The sequence below is a fragment of the Eretmochelys imbricata genome, chromosome 7 (assembly GCF_965152235.1).
Source record: "Eretmochelys imbricata isolate rEreImb1 chromosome 7, rEreImb1.hap1, whole genome shotgun sequence".
Classification (NCBI taxonomy): Eukaryota; Metazoa; Chordata; order Testudines; family Cheloniidae; genus Eretmochelys; species Eretmochelys imbricata.
In genome coordinates this window covers 64,489,451-64,512,079 of record NC_135578.1, presented here as the reverse complement: position 1 = coordinate 64,512,079, position 22,629 = coordinate 64,489,451, and the positions used below count along the sequence as shown (strand labels likewise).

At 40.3% G+C, this 22,629-nt stretch overlaps 1 protein-coding gene across 6 annotated transcripts in view; it reads left to right on the top strand.

Moving 5' to 3' along the window:
- KCNMA1 (potassium calcium-activated channel subfamily M alpha 1) overlaps positions 1-22,629 on the top strand; it is an 845,861-nt gene that overhangs the window by 537,967 nt on the left and 285,265 nt on the right. For all 6 annotated transcript variants that reach the window (XM_077820942.1, XM_077820941.1, XM_077820940.1 and 3 more), the window contains exon 4: positions 20,904-20,997. In XM_077820942.1, coding sequence (XP_077677068.1) covers positions 20,904-20,997 — 94 coding nt within the window. The remainder of the gene's footprint in view (positions 1-20,903; positions 20,998-22,629) is intronic.

Sequence of the window (22,629 nt, the reverse complement as noted above, 5' to 3'; positions counted from 1 at the left end):
ACAGAAAAACTTCAAGTGAGAATAGCTTAGTTAAGGGCAAAATCCACAAGATGCAGAAAAAGATGCCCCAATCCCTCCCCCAACTCTCTGCAGGAAACCCACAATAATTACTCCTTTAGGGAGAGGGTTTAGTAGTTACATGGAGGTGTAGGGGCATGAGTTCTCAGCTACAGGAAACCCTGATGATCTGTGGATATTGACATCAAACCCTGTGGATTCAGTGGCATGCATGCTGTGTATCTTCCCGTCCAGATTTCTCCCAGCAGCCAACCCATTTTATCAATTTGAGGTGTATTGTACAACCCCTGGCCCCACTGGTGTGCTCCTACTCTGAGGGAAGAAGGAGGTATGGAGAGGCATTCAAACTAGAGTGTTCTCCCAAATATGTGAGTTCCTTCATGGAGCATATTATGGAGAGCTGCACCCATGCTTCCACTTGAAAATGTTCCCCAGTATCCAACAAATCTTCAGTCATTCTTTGATCATGTGGAAGGCTTCCACAAGTTTGGGGAAATATAGTACCCTAGATACTACTCCCCTCTATTTATATTCTTGCTCCTTTGCTCTCTCCTGCCCTTCAGAAGAGATGGGAGCATGCGGCCCAAAAAGTTACACAAGCCATAGTACTTCAGGGTATAGCTGACATTAAGATGTAGAATCCATGTTGTCCTCTTGGACCCTGTTTGATTTCCTGGTAGTAGTCATTAATAGCCAATGATGTTATTGTGCTCGTGCTGATAGACTATTATTGGGGACCGTGCTGAAGTTATAAACTGTAATATCAGAGCATTCAGAGGTGCTGGCACTTGAAGCTCCTGTTGACATCAGATGGCTTTTGTAACTACTCAGCACCTCTGGAAATCTGGCCCTGACATTTTCTTACTCAGACTGACAGGATAGGAAATCCAGGCAAGTTGCCTGGATTACAAAACTCTTGCGACATTTCTATAATGTCTAGATGAAAACAGTAATTGTTAACTGTGCCTGATTTTTACCATGGATATAATTTTTGTGAATAAAATCCATTTTCTTAGCTGGATCAACATTTGTCAAGTAGAAAAGGAAAGAGATATGAGAGATCTATTTTCAGACCTGTAAGACAGTATCACCTGGAATGCAAAATGTTACATATATAATATGTATATATAGTTTACATCATTTGTATAGTGGTATATTATGTATGTTGTAATTTATATTATGGATATATAGAATGAACCTCAACTATATGGCTGACATTCCTTATAAGTTCACAAGTTTTATCGCCCCTCAGCTGTTTGCCTTGCACAACTTAAAAGGGCTGCTAGTTTTGGTAGCAGAGCTTATAAATTTATTTAATCAACAGGTGCCCACCTAATTAGCTGTGTGTGCATGTGCAGTGCCTATATGTGTAAGTGTGCATCTGTATGCCTAAGAAAATGTTCTTCTCGCTCCCAGTCCATAATTTTGAACAGCTATATCTTTGTTAAATTAAAACCAATATTTTCCAAACCAAAAAAAAGATACTAGTGATAGTTACAGACTCTGTGTCAAGTTTCAGGTTTGAACTTTTAAGATGGAAACTTCATTCACATTTTCCTTGTCTAAATGTAATATGGTTAGAGTTTTTAATCACCCTTGCCAACCTCAGAAGTTGCTGACCGGGAGTTTGTTCAAACCTTTTGAAAGAATTCAGCAGTTTGTAGAAGTCAGAGGTTCAATTCTGCTCTCAGTTAAACTAGTTTTAGTTGTCTTTAGAATTTGGCCACAAGTATGGAAAAGAGAAGTCCAAACCAAATACTTTAGAAAGTTCTGAGGACGTGAAATTAGAGACTTTAAAGACAATTGTTTTGCAACATGAACTAGAATGAGTTCTACCAGGTACTGTAAATGTATGAGATGTTAGGTTTGTGTATCAGTGAAACTGTTTTTGATGTTCTCTCAAATGCTTATTTATGCTATTAGGTAATATGCTTGGGAATTACAGTGATCACACCTACTGTGGTCACCTAAATTTTAAGGAAGTAAAGGACAGTTGCTTGAAAACTAATTGACAACTAATAAAAATTATGGGACAAAGCTTATTTGTAATAAAGCAGCATCACACAATATTTCATTCTTGGTACAAAATCGTACATTTTTGTAACACAGTATGATCCTTTGCATGAGTATTACTTGAAACAAACTGTATCTGATCAAATGAATTGTAATGGCAGCTAGTTGCATTTGGGCTGTGAGAAATTGGGTGCCAAATATTGGCTGTCCCTTAAAACATAGGATAGGTGCCACCCTATTTTCCAGGATATAGTTTTATATTCATAACAGCCATGAAGGTGAATAAAACTAAAGGCTATTCAGAGTTAGTGCTGTTTATGCAATGTAGTATCTTGTTCAGAGAAAATGATGTGGCTTACCATTTAAGGAGCAGAATGATTGCTGAGTAAACCCTTCACACCTAATAGTTTCGTTACATTATCAATATTCATGCAATGCAATACATTATGCATTTAGATCAGTGGAAGTTGTGTGATTTAAATCCTGTGTGCCTCTTTGAAAATTCACTGCTGCTATATGTTTGTGTATTTACTAGCTCCAATTATTCCCCAATTACTGAATCTTGTAGGCATTTTGAAATTACAGTGTATATCATTATTAATCTGTGCCTTGTTTTTTCTGAATTTTCAAAACATCTTGAAATTAAGTTTTGGTTTGAAAGCTCTAATAATGTTACTTTTTTAAACAACATACCAAAATGCATAGAAAAACATAGATTGGATTTCAAGCTCATTAATCTTTCTCCTTCAGAGAGCTTCCTTTTCTAGTGTGTAAAGCTGGTGCTATGTACAGTATTTTTGTTTATAGTAGTATAAACATTTTCAGCCTGTGTCTTCATTGCTGAAATAACCCACCTCTTTCATATCAACTCTTACCTAGGAGCCGCACTGCAGACTCATTGATGTAGGTTTTTTCTGCATGGCAGCCAAGGCTAAATTGTGATTTCATTGCATGATGCAACTTCACCTTTTTGGTTGTCTATGGGATTAATTATATTTTATTCTTGTACTGCCTGTGCATGTCAACGTGCTTATCCTAATGGCCTATACACTGAATGCAGTCTAAGCATTAAATGCATGAACCAGAATTTTAAAAAAAGGAACTTTGAACAAATATAAAGTATGGTGATCAGTATCTGGAGTTACTCTTTTTTACAGAACTAAATTAGTCACAATATATATCAGGTCTGTCAATTTAAAATGTCTGGCATCATATGGTAGCTAACTGATAAGTGCTAACAGAGGGGTTGGGACGGCAGGAGAGAGTGAGAAAAACATACTACCTACTTGCTATTATTCTTAGATGAGGGCTGAGTGAATGCTAAAAGCATTCAAAAGTCAGGTAAGCCTCCCATTGATCACAAAGCCTCTTCACAGTAGGCTATGCTGGCAATAGTTAGGATTAAAACACCAATTCTTATCAAATATAAAGCTTTGGGAAGAAACTGAAAGTACTATCATCTACTGTGTTTAACCTGCAAAATAATTTAAAATTAATTCTGGTAACAAATACCACCAAAAGTATTAACTGAGATTTGACATGAAGAATCACAGTCCTGTTCTGAACTCCTTTTGCAAACTGTTTGGACCGTCTAAAATAGCACTTCATTAATATTTGTTCTTAGATGTGTTGACAGAAAGCTTTAATATAAAGTGGCAAGAGATGTGTGATTAGTACTAATTCTAAAGGTTGGGTGTCGATGGAATAATGACATATCACCACTGGGAAACTTACTACCAAAATATACGGTATTTTGAGCATCTTCTCTAAACTCAGTTTGGTGGTATTATTGATTAGCAGATGTAATCACGCGAATCTTGTGATCAGTATGTGTCCAAATGTTATGCACTATATGTTTTCCTTTCAGGATTGATTAAATATTCTCTAGCAATCTGTGATGAATGGAGCCTATGCATTGCCCACTCCCCCACCTATACACCCACACTTTGCATTAGTATTCATTTTAATGGTATTTTAAGCATGAAAAATTGTAGACAAATGGAATTGTAAACGTGAAAAAATACTTTAAAAATTGCTTTTAAAGAATTCAGTGAATACAGACAAATATATTCAGAATGGAACAGAAATAATGGACATTGCTTAAAGAACATCATTTTACAACAGCTGTAGTATGACGTCCAGTAGTGTCTTGCAGCTCCGAGGATTCTCTACTATTTTTCGCCTTTATTTTTTTACATACTCAGGATCCTATATAATACCGGTTACCCTTCTGCTGAAGAGAGACAGAGGATCTTGCCAGTGCTGTTTCTGAATTGACCAGAAGTGTCTTTGTAGAGTAAAGGAGGTACTTCCTTCCAGTGTGGAAGCGGTGTGAGCAGGGTTCCGTTTCTGACTCTGACACTGTGTGTGTGGTATTGAGCAAGGCACTTAACCTTGCTATTCATCAGTTTTCCCCATCAACTTGGATAAAAATACTTCCCTCCCTCAGTTATAAGGCTTAACAAATGTTTGTAAAGCATTTTGATATATTGTCAGATAAAAGCTGTAAATATTTTATTCTATCAATATAATTCCTCATATTGTCTCCCACCTTCGGCATGAAGTGGTTCTGCATCCTCCCAATTCTGCAAATGATGGAGCTCAAGTCTCACCCTTGGAGCCCTTTTGTGATAGCTTGTTACATTACTGCAAGCTGCCAGCCCTTAACCCCATTTTGAAAAGGGAGATAAAGTGACTGGTTAAAAGCAAATGTGGTAGGGTTAATCTACTTCAGGGTTCTCAAACTGGGGATTTTGACCCCTCAGGGGGTCACGAGATTATTATTATATGGGGGGTCGTGAGCTGTCAGCCTCCACCCCCAAACCCAGTGTTGCCTCCAGCATTTATAATAGTGTTAAATACAAAAAAACGTGTTTTTAATTTATAAGGGGGGGTTGCACTCATAGGTTTGCTGTGTGAAAGGGGTCATCAATACAAAAGTTTGAGAAACATTGATCTACTTTTGCAAACCAAGCTTTGGCTTTAACAGATCACCAGGCATTAGTATTTGTCATTCGGATTTAAAACAACTTTCTTGTCAGAAAAGTTGAAGTAGGACTATTAAGTTATATGCTTCTAAAATTACTTCTCTATTTTATTTCTGTTTGCCATGTTGTATTTTCAGGAGCTCATAGTATTCAATAGCTATAGACAACAAAAATGTAACTTCCCTTACATTGTTATTCATTACATTTAAACAAATAGGACAGTCTCTCAGGCAAGGTAAATGTGACTTCTGTGAATGTTTGACAGGACTGGCATTTTGTTACTGTATCTTGTCGTAACAGACGAGTGTCACATTCTAATAGGATGTAATCTGGTCCCCCAATTGGAGCAGTTCTGATGTCAAGACTTCCAGGAAGAAAGGTTTACTACTGTGCTTGAAATATGCATAGGGAAAGAGGGTCACATAAGATGAGTACAGGGATTTAGTGTGGGGGAAATGGGGGATGCTAAAAGTGACAAAGACTAACTGGACTCAAAGGGAAGAGCCAGGGAAACAGGAGTCAGTAAAGATGAGACAATCACAAATGTTTATATGATCTGGGGGTAAATGCTGCCTGGATTTCCTAGCCCAGATTCAGTGTAGAAAGTTTATGCTATGCTGCGATGCCCAGGAGATTGCCAGAGTGCCCGATGATGACCCTTGAGAGTAGGGAGGATGTTGCATCAGGATAAGTAGTCAGGGAACTTATCTCTGCACGTGTGTCAGTGAAGCAGATGAAGATAAACCAGCAGGGCTCCCCAGGACGATTTATAAAAAACACTAGCCTGGTACTAGCTAGGGCTTGTAGTAGCTGAATCACATAGACAGCGTTCCCAAAAATTTCTAGGAAGAGCTAGGACACTAGTTTAAAGAAGGGACCACCAGATCATCTAGTCTGACCTCCAGCATAGCACAGGCCACCAACACCACCCAGCACACACACAAAGTCCAATCACAAAAATTAAACCAAAGTTTTACAGCCCATTGGAGCCTAAACAATTATGTGTCACAGGAAGAAAATAGGAGGAACTGGGCTGTACCAACGCCCAAAGCTCCTGCAGTGGCAGGGAATTAATTAAATGGGATATATCCCATAAACGATCTGGAGGATGGTGTGGATTGCACTCTCAGCAAATTTGCGGATGATACTAAACTGGGAGGAGTGGTAGATATGCTGGAGGGTAGGGATAGGATACAGAAGGACCTAGACAAATTGGAGGATTGGGCCAAAAGAAATCTGATGAGGTTCAATAAGGATAAGTGCAGGGTCCTGCACTTAGGACGGAAGAACCCAATGCACAGCTACAGACTAGGGACCAAATGGCTAGGCAGCAGTTCTGCAGAAAAGGACCTAGGGGTGACAGTGGACGAGAAGCTGGATATGAGCCAGTAGTGTGCCCTTGTTGCCAAGAAGGCCAATGGCATTTTGGGATGTATAAGTAGGGGCATAGCGAGCAGATCGAGGGATGTGATCATCCCCCTCTATTCGACATTGGTGAGGCCTCATCTGGAGTACTGTGTCCAGTTTTGGGCCCCACATTACAGAATGATGTGGATAAATTGGAGAGAGTCCAGCGAAGGGCAACAAAAATGATTAGGGGTCTGGAACACATGAGTTATGAGGAGAGGCTGAGGAAACTGGGATTGTTTAGTCTGCAGAAGAGAAGAATGAGGGGGGATTTGATAGCTGCTTTCAACTACCTGAGAGGTAGTTCCAGAGAGGATGGTTTTAGACTATTCTCAGTGGTGGAAGAGGACAGGACAAGGAGTAATGGTCTCAAGTTGCAGTGGGGGAGGTTTAGGTTGGATATTAGGAAAAACTTTTTCACTAGGAGGGTGGTGAAACACTGGAATGCGTTGCCTAGGGAGGTGGTGGAATCTCCTTCCTTAGAAGTTTTTAAGGTCAGGCTTGACAAAGCCCTGGCTGGGATGATTTAATTGGGTATGGGTCCTGCTTTTGAGCAGGGGGTTGGACTAGATGACCTCCTGAGGTCCCTTCCAACCCTGATATTCTATGATTCTATGATACCTGGATAATACCAACAAGTGACGCACATGCTGCAGAGGTGAAAACCCCCAAGGTCATTGCCAATCTTACCAGCAGGAATTCCTTCCCAACCCCGCATATGCTGCTCAGTTAGATACTGGGCATGCTGACCAAGAACCAGCCACCCAAGCACCTGAGAGAGAGAATGTTTGATGCCCCCTGAGAACACTGGCCTACCCTGTCCAATGTCCCATCTCTGAAGCTTTAGAGGAAGAAGACAAAAAATCCCAGAATACATTGTTGGGGGGAGAGGAAGCCATTCTTTATCCCTGCAGGTGACCAGCTGAAGCCCTGAAGCATGAGCTTTGGAATCGTAAGATCAGTAGGGGCCTCCAGGGCTGCTGAGCCCTCCTGCCCACCATCAAAGCAACCCCATCATACAATCTCACTCCTAAATTTGTCCAGCTCTCTCATAAGATTAAGTTGTTTGTCCCCACAACTCGTATTTGGAAACTGTTCCAGAATCTCACTCCTCAGATGATTAAGAATTAAACACTGGGTGCTGGAAGACCCGTGACATTGGTGAGCACAGAGCAACATGGTTTCCTACAAGGAATGAGAGTGATAGGACCATGATTGTTGAAGATTGTTTGTGTGTAGTGTGCTTTATAGTTTCATACAGAGTCATTTCCTAGTTTAAAGTATGAGACTGCATCATCTCAGGAGTGGCTACTTATTCACTATTGGAGTTGTTTTCAGAAGGTATAATTAATGCAATATGAATAGTTTGGGTTTCTGTAGATAGTAAAAAGCCTGGAGCTATGACACCAGGACACCACAGCTGGGGTTAATGCAAGGCTGTCTTTATTTTCTGCTTACACAGATTCTTACCACCTTACAATATTTCCCCAGTTGACATCCTGAGTAGTGGCTGTAAATGTTAACCATATAGCAAAAGAAAATGGCAGGATGTCTGGTCTGGTGGTGTAACTACCCATTCCTACCACTCAGTTAGTCATTTAGCTTTCATAGCTCACTTGCATTTTCTTCTGCACTCGACAGAATTACTTTACGTTAGGCTCTGATTTATTACTACTTTGTACAAATTAGTTACATTAAGCAGATGTCTCCCTTATGACCTGTGACACAATATTATCTAATAGGATAATTCAGAAAAGACATACAACAGAATGAGGTGGAAATCTTTAACTTTCCCACTCTGTCATTTTCCTGTGTGATAGATCTAAGTTAGGTTGTAAGCACCACAGGGCAGAAACCTGGATTTTTATTTGTTATATAAACAATTATATGTTGATGGGCAACAATTTGATCATTGGCAAACTTCTTTCAAAGAAAACCATATGGTAAGAGACAGCAAGATGGACAGCTTGTAGATGTTATGGAAGTGTTCCCATTCCAGAAATGTAAGGTATTTTGAGGAAAATTGACAGTACAGTGGATTGTCTACTTAGGGTGAGGCAGGGCAGTTACTTATCCATATGTCAACAGGCAAGGCAAAGAGGGAAAGAGGTCTTGAAGCAGCTTAGGGAAGTGGAAACAGAATCCATGGTGGAGAAAAGTCAAAGACGGAGCATTGGATGACCAAAAGGAAAAGGCAATATTCAATAATAAGGGTATAAAAGAGAATATTCTTTTGGTAAATCTATGAATAATTGTCAGTTCATTAGATGGTACATGAACATTCACCACTGCCTGTTAACTATGGTTTGTTTTTACATGTGCAAATTAATGATTCTCACAATGAAAAACGAAAGTTAGATTTCTGCAGATCAGCTAAAATTTCCACATTTTGGATGTTCTGACTTTTCTAAGCTGTGGTAAAAAGTCCAGTGCTAGGCTAGGGTGGGAGGGATAGCTCAGTGGTTTGAGTATTGGCCTGCTAAACCCAGGGTTGTGAGTTCAATCCTTGAGGGGGCCATTTAGGGATGTGGGGCAAAAATTGGGGATTGGTCCTGCTTTGAGCAGGGGGTTGGACTAGATGACCTCCTGAGGTTCCTTCCAACCATGATATTCTATGATACAGAACATTTATAGGATGAAAGCCAAATCATTGTAAGACAGAGAGAGGATGTACTTATCCTTGCAGTGCAAGCCATTGAGATCTATATCCTTTCTAAGGTAATTCTATTTGAAGGGCTTTGTTGAGAATCTGACTGCCTCATTTCTGAGCGTGAGAAATATACTGTTTAACCTTGCCAAGGATTTTCTGCTTGCTGTCATAATGCAGTTTCATGCCTTTTCGTAGTGGCCTGTAGGCTGCGGACAAGTGGCATTAAATTATTATTTTAAAATAATCTGAGTGATGGCAATACAATTTTAGAAGAATGGTGCTACGATAACCCTCAGAGATATGGCATTTTTACGGCATAATTCTCTCCTGTAAAATCATTGCCATGTGAAATTACTCTTTAATTTCATATTACTGCAATTAGCACTATATAGTCTCTTCTTTCTGTGTGACAAACACTGAATATTAATCCACACTAGTTATAATTATTTTGGCACCTTACATTAAATTTGCTATTCTTCAAAGTGATGTCCCTATTTATTAATTTAAGCAATTGTTATTTTGCATTTTTTTAAATTGCCAGGTATTTGCAAATGTAGTACTGAGTCCAGAAGAGATGTTGCATGTTTATCAGAATTGTATACGTTGAATAATTCTGTGTGCTTGGAGGGAGACACATAATTTCGTGGTTTGGGATTTTGTTTGCAGCAGCATTGTAGCTTTTGTTTGGCTTTTCAGAAGGATGGTGTTACGGGAAGTTTATCCCCTCCTAAGAATACTTACAACTCAAGGAAAACTTGTATTAGGGGAGGACGAGGGCTTGACTCCCTCATATTGGGGAAAAGTTTCCAATAAAAAAAGATGTATCAAGTGGGGTCACAGAGTATCATGGACATAGTAAGCCAAATGCATGCATGAGTTTTACACTGGTGTAACTCATCCGACTTCAGTTGTTGTTCCTGACTTACACCATTTTTAGTGACAGAACAATCAGTGTGTAGCTGTGTAAATTACACCATCACATCACTGCTGAGTTTAGCCAAATTGCACTGGTTTAGCTTGGCAAAGTTAGCAGCTAGCACCTGACTGTTAGCTCACTAAAAATGGTATAAATCAGGAATAACCCAGTTAAAGTCCTAGTAGTTACACCCAGTGAGGCTGGAACAGTTTTTGGTATGGGGGTGCTGAAAGCCATTGAACTGAACTGTAAACCCTGTATATGATGGAAACCACTTCAAGCCAGGGGGTGCTGCTCTTCTTATCCTTGTCTGCACCCCTCACCGCCCCCTAGAGGCTAGAGCTGGGGCCAGGAGCAGGACCATGGCTCCGGGAGGTGGGGACATGTGCAGGGGTAAGTTGGCAGAGGCCTGGGCCACAGGTAGAGGCAGGTATGGAGCCCCCAGCGTGGGGACAGCTGCTAGGACGCCGGGACAGCTGCTGGGACGCCGGGACAGCAGCCTGGACCCTGCATGTGGGACCGGCGGCCAGGAGCCTGGGATTGGCGTCTGGGACCCTGGGCTGGCAGCGGAGCCCCCGGGTGTGGGGCCAGCAGTTGGGCAGGCCCTCGGGCAGCAGTGAGGCCAGCGACTGGGACCCGGGACCAGAGGCCGGAACGCCAGGCGCAAAACCTGCGGGTGCTGTAGCACCCACTGCACCCCTACTTCCCATGTCTATGGTTACACCAATGTAAAACTTGTGCATGTGAGAGGAGAATCAGGCACCTAGTATAAGATATTTAGAAAATAGGTGTAAGTGACTATGTACTGTATTGTATGTTACACGGAAAACACACCAACTTAATTTGGCTGTGTGGATTTTGGTGCAACTTAAAGTTTGGGAGCCTGTTTTTTCACACTGGAGCCACTTCATCCCCCTTGATGTGTAATCTGCATTAATGTCACCCACTTCCAGAATGATGAATCGGTCTGAGTTACACCACTTTGCCACTTGTATCTGTTTTCTGACACCCAACATGCAGCTTGCATGACATTGTCACCACGGAATTTGGCCAAGAGAATCCCATGGCTTGGAACTAGTGGAGTGCAATGGGGTTCTTCTTGTTTTACATGTGGGAGAGGGCTAAAGTAACAGGAATAACCTTTCAAAGACCATAAGCACAGGAATGACTATTAACATACCCACCCTGCAGGATAAGAGCAACTCTTATCAAAATACTAACCATGGTGAATATATATATATGGTAGAGGACCTGAATAATGCCCCCACACTCACAAGCCCTGTAATAGATCTGCTTTGTGGGAGAGAGAGAATTGTGGGGAGAGCAACTGGACAGGTGCAGGGAGTCTCTACATCCCTTGCCCCACCATGCCCTTTGCCAGCCTCATAAATGTCAGCTTTGGTTTGGGAGGGGTGGGCTTCTGAATCTATGCTTGTGTAGATTTAGTAGCTCAAAACAGGATGTGCAGCGCAGCTGTCTTTTGAATAGGTTCCCAATTTCCATCCTCCCAGTACAATTGAATTCTCTGCTCAGTTCCCCGGGCTGTGTGCATTTCACCGTTGTGTGTGAAAACTTGGGAATCGTTCATCTAAAATGTGTCCCATCACCATTAATGTATTTGGAGATTGTGGTAGGATATTAGTCACAGGGTGCTGCTAGTATGCATTCATGTTTATCCACAGTGTTACCTAAAGGATCCCATCATTATTTCGCTACAGCATTTGATATTCATTAGTATTCCTGGGTGTTCCACGTTGCACACACACAGAACAAGATGTGGCCCCTGCCTCAGCAAGATGACAATTGAATAGATAGTGGCCCCTGGTAGGGAACGTTGGCTGCTGCATTGTATCTGCCCTCTCCAAAAAAGGGAGAAAGGAAAAGAGTCTGTCTGCAGCCTCTTCTCCTCTACTGCACCCACATTGGAGTCATAATTTTCCCATTCATGTTTTGATTTATTTTCCAATTCTACTCTCATTTACTCAGGTCAGCTGAAGTAAATTTATAATGGGCAGAATTTAACCACTAAAACCTAAAAACTGATGGTTTTGTTAGTCTGTTTGCTGATAAAAATGCAGCTTTGTTATAGATACTCAAGTCCAAAGATAAACGAATTCTATACATACTGGTTTAGCATAAAAGTGGCCTCTTTGAGTGATATGGGTGAAAGAACATGAAACAAAGATGTGTGGTTTTGGCCTTGATTTCATGAAGACCAGTTCATTTATGCCATAGGAGATACACTCAGTAATATGGAATTATTTATTAACAATCATATTTTGTTTTTTTCCTAATAGCATTATTGTTTTCTGTACCTTTATTTGTTATAGTAAGGTGAAAACACAATGTTTGTTTTACCTAGAAGAAATTGCCACAAGTCAATCAAGCTTTCCCAGTTCCCTGAGAACTTGGTAACATATTGTAATAGTTCTTCATAGGGAATAGCATCTGCAGAGATGAGTCGAGATGCATTTTTTAATCAGGTTAGACCTAGAAGGTTATTTTTCTAGTGCCAGTTTGTACTGTGCCAGACCATAAATGGTAGAAGGGGATGTTATGTTAGGAAAGGGAAATAAAGACAAGATCTTGCTTTGTTTTCTTGGGGAGCTGGGGAGAGAGGAGCTGTCTCAAGAAGCTTGCAATTTACATGAAGTCAATTGTACATGTATCAAAGACACACTGGAGACCCAGAAGATATTTGTTGTTGGTTTTGTTTTGTTTTTTAATTGGGTGAGTAAAGGCATCACATGATGGTGTAATGCTGAAGTGTGGATTAGTGTCCTGGCATTAATGGATTTTCAAGAGGAATTTGAATCACGCGAGGGAGGAATGAGATAAGGTAGGCTATTCCAGCTGTGGGGAAGTAGGCTGGGGAAGATGTTGGTACGGGGCAGTACTGTGGGAGAGAGACATTGAGGGCATGGCCAGTGTCTTAGCTGTGGCGACAAAAATATGTTGTGTAAAAAAAGAAACAACAGGGTTTGGCAATAGCAAGAAACAGAATGGGGAGGATTCAAACATGTAGTCTAGGGATTCGAGCCTGGGGGAAATGAGAATGTTAGTGTCAGCATCCGTAGCAAGGGATGAAGGAAGGATAAGGAGCGTGGGTGTCAAAGCACCCATAGAATTCAGTGGGACCATAATTGGGGCCTCTTCTACTAACTGGTTTAAACTATAGCTCCCTGCATTGAATCATATTTTAGAAAATACTGTAACCATAGAAATAAACACATCCCTTTACCAGAGTCCTAAATGTGCTTCTGTTCAACCCAGGGCCAGATTCTGCTGTCTTCTAGAACAGCGTGGAGAATGGAGTTCTTCCATTATCTTTAGTGGACTTACTCCAGATTTACACCGGAATGAATGAGATCAGAATCTGACCCTGATTTTGTAAATTAAAAACAGCAATAATTGGGTCTTAGGATAAAAGATTGTGTCACAGCAAGAGTGTGTGTCATTTATGCTTAATCTCAGAGGATGAACAAGAGGAAGATAATACTTGTAAATGTAGAGCCCTGAGCTTTTTATCATGTGAACATTTTGTTCAATGGATCCCAGTCCTAGGGGCTGCTACGTTGCTCTTAGATACGAGTATGTATCATTTGTGCTATGGTGGGTCCTCTCTTTCCTCTGTTTAAAATATTGTTCTGATCCAAATGGCAAGTGTTCCTTTTGACAGAAAACAGCCCCTTCCTACATATCCTTTGTAGTGGTACCTAAAAGCACCATCAATGAGGAGACTTCCCAGTTATTTGGCCATATAATGTTGGTCCATCAGAAAAATAATTAAAAGCCTTGGGGCGCTGGAGAAATTATTGAGTCAGGCTTTAAAGTGAGGCCTTCCAAACTTAGCCACTTAACTAACTGGCTTGCATTTAGAACAGATCAATTAATATATGTGTTGCAGGAAAGCAATGTTTGCTTTTCAATTAAGGAAATTTGCTTGGTCCAGAAAACATGGTTAATAAATGAAAGGCACTTGAATTAAAGAAAAAAGAAAAGAAAAAGAAAATCTGTCATGTCCCTTATGGCTGTCCAACACTTCAGATTCTTACTGAGAGTCTCACTCTGATTTATTTTAATTATGATATTTACTTCACCAGGATGTAAAATTTGCTTGCTAAGAGTCCATTTTTATAACTGCACAGCGGGTTCTTGTCTTTCATTATTTGCTTGTCTTTGCTAAGTAGTTATTCTTGGTATACCTGACCAGGGTATGTGATGCTATCCAGGGTAAGAGTAAGCAAAGACACACTTCTTCAGATGAACTTCTGCCCTCATAAATGATAATTCTCGTCTTTGGCATAGTTTCATGTTAATATTGTGTCACTGAAACATAGTAAAAACAAACAAACAAACAAACAAACAAAAAACGAACCCAAACCTTTAAACCAATCACCTTAACCTTAACTCTGTCTCCCTCAAAATGTATAAATGGATTTAAGGGGACATTGCCAGGTCAGACTTCCTCCAAATGTATGTGGTGCTTAAAGTCTTGCAGAATCATGCCTATGTTTTGTAATGGGAATTGGGGGAGTTCAGCACCTCTGTGAAATGGTCCTCATAATACCAATATAATCTTTTTTAATGTAAATTTCATAAGCAAATAAATATTTCTTGCAGCCCAAACTTTGCAGCCCTGTGCTAGTGTTTTCCTTCCAAGCCAAACCTGTCATGTGGATTCTAGGTAGGTTTTAGTTACAATATGCAATGCCTTTCCTCCATCTTTCCCCCTATTGCGGCAAGCTCCAGTAGCTATATTTAACATCCAAAGACACAGAATTTGAAATACTGTACTACATTACAATAATGATCAATGGTCACATTACAATAACTGGGATCAGTTTGTATCCTATACTTAGAATAGTAAATAACTATATCAGTGGGCAGAGGTAATAGAATCATAGAACTGGAAGGGACCTCGAGAGGCCATCTAGTCCAGTCCCCTGCACTCATGCCAGGACTAAGCATTATCTAGACCAACCCTGACCAGTGTTTGTGGAGTCACCATCACTGGAGATTTTTAAGATTTATTCCAGTGCTTAACCACCCTGACAGTTAGAAGTTTTTCCAAGTATCCAACCTAAATCGCCCTGCAATTTAAGCCCATTGCTTGTTGCTCTATCTTCAGAGGTTAAGGAGAACAATTTTTCTCTTTCCTCCTTCTAGCAACCTTTTATGTACTTGAAAATTGTTATGTCCCCTCTCAGTTTTCTCCAGAGTAAATAACCCTATTTTTTTCAATCTTCCCTCATAGATCATGTTTTCTAGACCTTTAATCATTTTTGTTGCTCTTCTCTAGATTTTCTCCAATTTCTTCACATCTTTCCTGGAATGTGGCACCCAGAACTAGACACAATACTCCCGTTGAGGCCTAATCAGCATGGAGTAGAGCGGAAGAATTACTTCTTGTTTCTAGCTTACAACACTCCTGCTGATACATCCCAGAATGATGTTTCCTTTTTTTGCAACAGTGTTACACTGTTCACTCAGTTATATTTATTAGTTAAGTATGCCTTGAAAGCTAAAAAACTTTAGTACTTTTATTTTATTTGTATTTTTTCTAAAGTTCACTATTTCTTTCTGTATTCTTTGAACTTATACAAAAATAAAAACGGGCACCTATCTAGGTGCCTATGCCACAAATTACAACAATAAAAAATAAAATGTAACTAGCAGTTTCACCTGACAGCTGGCAGAATTAATCCCTCTAAAAAGACCCAAAAAACTCCCCTGGCCCCAGACACAGATATAACAGAGATTTAGTAATGAGATATAGAACACCAGTTTCAATTTGGCCTGGGTTGAGGTGATCAACTGCTACTGTCATTCGTTAGGTATCTACCTCACAATAACTCCCCCAAAAAAGTCAGCATGATTGGCTGGCTCCGCAAAGAGATAAGGATTGAATGGGCCAATTGAGACTGAATTTTCCTCTTCCCACTATATATGGTCTTCCTAGGTCATGGCTAAGCAACAGTGCTGTAGCATCATGATGGAGCATGCTCTGATCATGCCCATATTTTACCCATCCTGTGGATAAACACATGGGCTCCACGGCTTTCAATCAAGCACTGAAATACTGTGAAAACGGATATTCTTGTGGTATTTTCAACCTGGCTTGAACCAGACAATACTATACATTTCACATGAAAACCTGTTCTCATGAGGCTTCTTCTTTATACACAGCTTGCAGGCCCCCTTCCTACCCAAAAAGCCTTTAACATTAGAATGTTTTACCCCTTCCCCTCCATCCCAAAAGGGAAATGAGTGATCTAAGAACAGGCACAGAGTAATAGTCTCTTGTCAGGGCTCCCCAAATCAGAGGAAAGTGAATATGAGAAGTAAAATTAAGGAAATCCCTGATTCTTGTTGTGGAAGTAAGTAAAAGAAAACCCAGATTTAGTCTTTTATTCTTCCATTTAACCAAGGTATGCCACATTCCACCCCGAACTTTGTGATAAGCATTGCATTGCAAGGGATTTGGGGGGCTCCTGGGAACCCCTTGTTAAAATTCTGCCATCAGTTGAAGTTAGGTTCAGGGTAGTGGTTTGGTCTCTGGTGTAGATGCCTTATTTGTGGGACTTGTAAACATATATCTGCAGGCATAACATCAATACCTCGGTAGAACAAAAAATTTTGGTCAGATTGAACCAAATAGGAAGGGGTTGGGTGTGTGTGTGTGTGTGTGAGAGAGAGAGAGAGAGAGACTCCAAGCCTGTCAAACCAGATATTTACCACTTCAAGTTATTCAAGGTGGACACTGCTACTTCTCCACATACTCAGCCTAGCACTTATTTCTGGTAACACAGTTCAAACAATTCCAGCAATGTGCAATTTAATATGAACATTCACTTTTTTGGATAGATCCACCAGTCTTACAACTCTCTTGTCTGTAGCATGTGCATTTTTTGTACACTAATTTTTACAGGCAAATGGGATGGGAAGCAATTGGGGCCTATCAGAGGCTGCCTGGCCCTTTCAGAGGAGTTGTGCCCTGCCTTGCTATGTAGCAATCATCTCCCAGCTGATGCAGATCAGGGGATTTACTTACAACCAGTGGTCCCAGTTGTGAATGGGTCAGGGAGGACTACATAGTATGGGAAAAGAGCTCAGTGAAGGTGGAGACCCAGGGAAGAAGAACAAGGTAAGTGTCGTCTTGAGAAGGGCCTGCTGAAGGCAGGATATGGAGAACCACAGGGAACAGGTCAGGCTCCTGTGGGAGGCTGTGGGATAGGGTCTGTTAGGAATAGGGAGGTTCCTGAGAGAAGCTGCCAGAGCCCCTGGGGAGGAGAGGGGAAGCAATGGGAAAACCTGCTAGGAGGAAAGGCCTTCAGGGAGTAAGCCCTGGGAGGCAGTGCTTTGCCAAAGGAGCAAAATACAACTCTCCAATGCCTGGGAGTCAGGAACTGCAAAGCAGGGATTTTCAGTGTAGCACAAGAGGAGCAGAAGAATATTCTGTTTGGATGTTGGTGTGGATTCTTCTGTTACTGCAGAAGGGGACGGAGCTGGAATGAGGTGGCCTGGCCACAGGGCTGGCCTATGGAAGATGTAGTCACAGACAGGCCATTATAGGGCCAAAGGAGTTGTTAATGGGAGTCACTAGAGAAGAAGACCCTGCAATGCCATGCTCTGACACCAGTGGGTGCTACGGCAGTGAGTGCAACTGCTTACAGAGCCCCTTGGTAAATTGTCAGGAGCATGTCCGTGTGTAATATGAAACAGGTGCTGTGTGTGTCTGTTCTGAAGAGGCAATGAGCCATAGCTGCTTCTGCTGTTGCTGGCTTCTTGGAACCATCTTCGGATCAGCATAATAGAGCCAGGCTTTTGGGGAGCAGATAAATGTTGCAATTAGAATGACAAAATTAGTTCAGATTTGATGGGGTTAGACGTTCTGCCATTGAGCCTGAATCTCAAGTCTGAATCTCAGTATTAGAGTTATATAACTCCATCCACTGCGGTGGAGTTTCTCTTGATTTACACCTGTGTCAGTGAATAGAAAATTAAGTATGCCATCGTTCAATTCCACTAAATTAAAATATTCTGTATGTTTTTTATATTCCTAAAAATAACTCCAGTGTAAAAGAAATAATTCTAACATGATCTCATGCCTCCTGGAAATATGAATCCTGCCCAGGTACAGAGGGGACAATGGAGCCTTTAGTATGAGCTGACCAAATTGTTTTGTTTCTAAACAAAATGCAGCAGTAACTCTGGGACTACATTTTCCACTTGGAGTACAGGGAGATAAGCACAGCTCCCATATTGTTACTGGGAGTTTCAAGTCTGATACTTTCTTCATATTATACTGAAAAGATGCCCCTTAATGTTTTATTGGCTGAAGAGAAACGGAGAGAGTGCTTATCCCTGGTTCCTTTAAGATCTCCATGCATAGCTGTTGGACATGTTCTCCTAGGCTGACCCTTTGCAGGATGTCATGGTGAATTCTTTTGTACAGTTTTTTTCTTTTTTCTATATACTGTTTGTAGACTTGAGGGAGAAAAAAGGAACCTGTGGTAACGTATTTTCTATAGCACGGGGGAGGAAAATGGTTACAGTTAGGAGTGGTATCATCAGCAACATAGCAAAGTGTCATGGCCCAAAGGTAAGGCACCATGGATGACAAAGACCGAACCCTACATCATTCATTCGGGAAAGTCAAATTACTGTGGAATTCATATTTTTGGAGTAAATAGCTTTCCTTCCTTTCCATGATCCTGCATTTCTGATACAAATGATTTTCAACAATAAAAGTGAAAGGACACCACATTTGTGTACAATGGAAGTAATTTTGGGACTAAAAATGAAGGACTTGAAATAAGGGACACTTGAGAGGTATGAGTAATAGTGGTGGTATTTATATTTTGATAACACCCAGAGTTCTGAATTTTGCTAAGTGCTGCAGAAACACGAGAAGCCATGGTTAGCATTAGCTAACCTGTACAAATCTTATGGATTTCTGGAAAGGACAGTGGTACAGAGATGCAGGCATTAACTGCAACCCTGGCTGACTTCTTCCAACAGCAAGCACTCTGAACACTACGTGGCAGGGGAGGGGAAGACAATAGGCCTGATTATTTTTGTCTGGTGTTACACCTGTGTAATTCCATTGACTTCAGTGGAGTTACTGCTGATTTTGCAATGGTGTAACTGAGAGCTAGAGGTCCTCAGACCCTGTGTTGGTGCAGCATAATTTGTCCTGTTTCTATTGTACTTCCTTCGGGTTTTGTTGCTATGGTACATAGTGACTCAAATGTATATCCTGCCTTGTTATAACAAGATCCTTTACTCTCAAAAATGCCCTCACACAAGGTGCACTTACTGGTTCTTTGCTTACATCCTCCCCTTCTTTGTAACTAAATCTGTATGAGTAGAGTGTCAGATGCAAATTTCAATACCATAAATTAATTTTTGGCTGTTTTTTTCTTTCTCCCTGCTTTTGTAAATCAGTTTTTTCAGTTATAATATAGGTAGTATGTTTCATAATGTTCACATCTTAGCAAAACAGTCTTTCTTTATAAACATTTTGAATACAGTTTCCTACAGCACTGAGGTTTCTTAAAACACTAGGCTACTGTATGTCAGGGAGACTTTTGCCATATTTTTATGCATCTAAAGTCAAGAGAGGGCATGCCATACTTAACTTGTTTGACCTGTAGTGTATACAAGAAATGGAGAGAACTTGACTGCATGCTAAAATGACCTGGTAGCCTAGCTAATTTCTTTTATGCCTTAAATTAGGTTACTGACATTCATAATGCCTAGAACCTTGCTTGTTGAGCAATTCAGCATCATATTTGCAGAGGTACAACTATACTAACTGGTATTACACTCAGTGATTTATTTGCACTGGGGAAGCCAAGAAAATTCTGCATCTCTATCTTAAAAGTGTGTTTTCCAAGGTTCTAAATGATCAAGAACTTTCCAGCTAGGAAGTATATTTTCCCCTTCCTCTTTATATAACTATGATGATTAAATGATCTTTTGCTATATATATTGGGACATGCTGTTTACCTTGGTCTGCAACTTGAAGACCTTTCTGTGGCTTCCCTAATCTGATCTAGGAATTTCAAAAATAAATCACTAATTATATACATAGAAAAGATCTCCTTCCTTACCTCTCTGAGCCTGTAGATCTAAGTATGTCATAAAGTACCAGTTTGTATAGAGTATGCTTTGGAGTTGGACCTACCTTACTCTTAATATAATATGCTAGAATGTGCAATGTCTGCTTGCACACACAAAGGTAATTAATTAACCTGCATGCAAAAATTAACCCTTAGAGTACTGCTTCAAATTCCACAATTTTATTGTTGTTTAATTTTACTAGTGGGCTATACTGCTTTCCTACTCAGGTCATAGTACTGTACATAAAGTATGTAACTAGCCATGTTAAAAAAAATCTTTATGAAAACAAGGAATCCTATCAACACAAACTCCCCCAGGTTGCTAATGGGTGATGTATTCATAAGCAACTAGAGTTTTTAAGGTTTTGACATTAATTTGAAATGTTTAATGTTTCAGTGTAATTGTGTGCCTGTTAGATTTAGTTCCTAAACTACTGTAGTTGTTAAATAAAAAGAAGTCAGTTCTTTAAGGGTTAATGTGGAGTTAGGGGATCCCAAGGTATTCTCCTGCTTGTCTTTCCTTAAGATGTCTGCATGTTTCTTTTCAGGTAGTTACCTGAACATGTGAGCACTGGGAATGAATGAGTGACTAACTGAATGAATTAAATGTTCTTTTTGGAAATGCCTGCTTGTACTTTACAGGGGGATGGGAAAACAAAATGGTAGCTCCTACATTCAGGCCTTTCTCAAAACAAAGCAGGGGGGAAAAGAAAAAAAATAGTTTTTGACATTTTCCACGCACTCTGATGCCACTAGTTTATTCAATTTCTTTTTCTTTCAAATAGCCCAATAGAATCCTGCCAGAATTTCTACAAAGATTTCACGTTACAGATAGACATGGCTTTCAACGTATTCTTCCTACTCTACTTCGGCTTGCGTGTAAGTACCTTGAATTATGTTGAGTGGTTCAGGGTAGGGAATGCAATGATTGTACTTGGAGATTATTTGACAGCTGCCTAACTCTTCATGGACAATTGATGCAAGAAATTAACGTGGTTTCTGAGACCTGTAAGTAAAGATTTTGGCTGAGGGCTGAGAGCCTCTAAGTAACAGTGGTGAGGAGACTGGGTAAGGGGATTGCAATTGACAATGTAGACTACTGCCAATCCACTATCATCTGATACTGCACAGTGGCCAGTGTGGAATTTGATCTCAGTCCAGTTCCCAATGCACTGATGTCTACATCACCAAAACTGCCCAACAACTGGCATTAAACACCCATCCTTCTTGGCAATCTCAGGCTGAGTGATTGAACTACCCTTGTGGTCCTCAGTGTGTTTGCTCCAGTTTAAGTTTCAGGTTGGTGAGGTAGCATGGGGAAGTTCACTGCTGCATCCTGTTTCTGCAAGGCTATCAATCTAGCACCTGTCCGAAGTGCTAGGTTCTTAGAGAACATTTGATTTTGAAAATGTATCATTGGTCGCTTTCTTAAAACCCGGTCTCTTTAATGGGAATCAAGTTGGGCATCCAAAAATCAAAGTACCTAAAATCACTAGTCATTTACAAAAAATATTTGGGCCAATTGTACCCATAATGCATGCTGGGGTGTTTGGCTAAATTCAGGGGAATGGGCTTTGCACTAGAAATTAACATTACTTGTTGCTAGCTGTGAGAGCAGAAGCAGTGGAAGTTTTCCAGGACTGCATGGCTACTAATGCTGATGGGAGAACCTGAAAAGATTTGAAGGTCTGCAAAATTAGGCTGGAAATCTTTTAAACATGCTGTGATGAGCTTTCCTCTGTATCCTGTTTGTGGTTCACACAGTGTTTTTTTATTTTGTCATGTCTGCTTTTGTTTCTTCTCAGAACCTGGAAGTGCAGCAGTGTTTGAGAATAAAAAGTTAAGAAAAAGTTTACCAACGTTTTAGGAACCAGTAAAAAATTTGGTTTGTGATTTGAACAAAAGGTCTGGGTTGGTTGTTATTTTATCTGTTCAGTTTGACCTGGGCTAGATACAGTCATTAGCCCTTTGATAAATAGATTAGAAAATATTGCAAATACTGAAATGATCTATACTTCCCATATTCTGCATCACAAATACATAATGGAATGTATGCCAAATACTAAGATATGATTATTTAAGGTTTTTAAAGGTGACCACTATACCATCAAGATATTCTGACTCCTTGTCAGAATAGATTCAATACACAGTACCTGTAAATTGCCAGCAACTACAAATTCAGAGGCGTCCTAATCTCTTCTTAGGTCTGTGACACATTTTGCACACAGAGAATCATTTATGCATGTATTACCCATGTTGATTTACGCTGAGTATGGAATAAGTTTTTACTCAACTTGAGTAAGGTGGCAGAACTGGCTTACTAGTGAATTTGCTAGATATATAACAATTATTTCCTACCTGAAGTTCTTTCAGTATAGTCTGACAGACTAAAGTGCTTTTGTGAAGACTTACTGGCAAGTTAAGTTATTTGAAGAAACATTATTTAATGGTACCCTTCTCCATCTCTTCCCTCTGAAATAATGAAATGCAACTCACAATCGTATAAATATT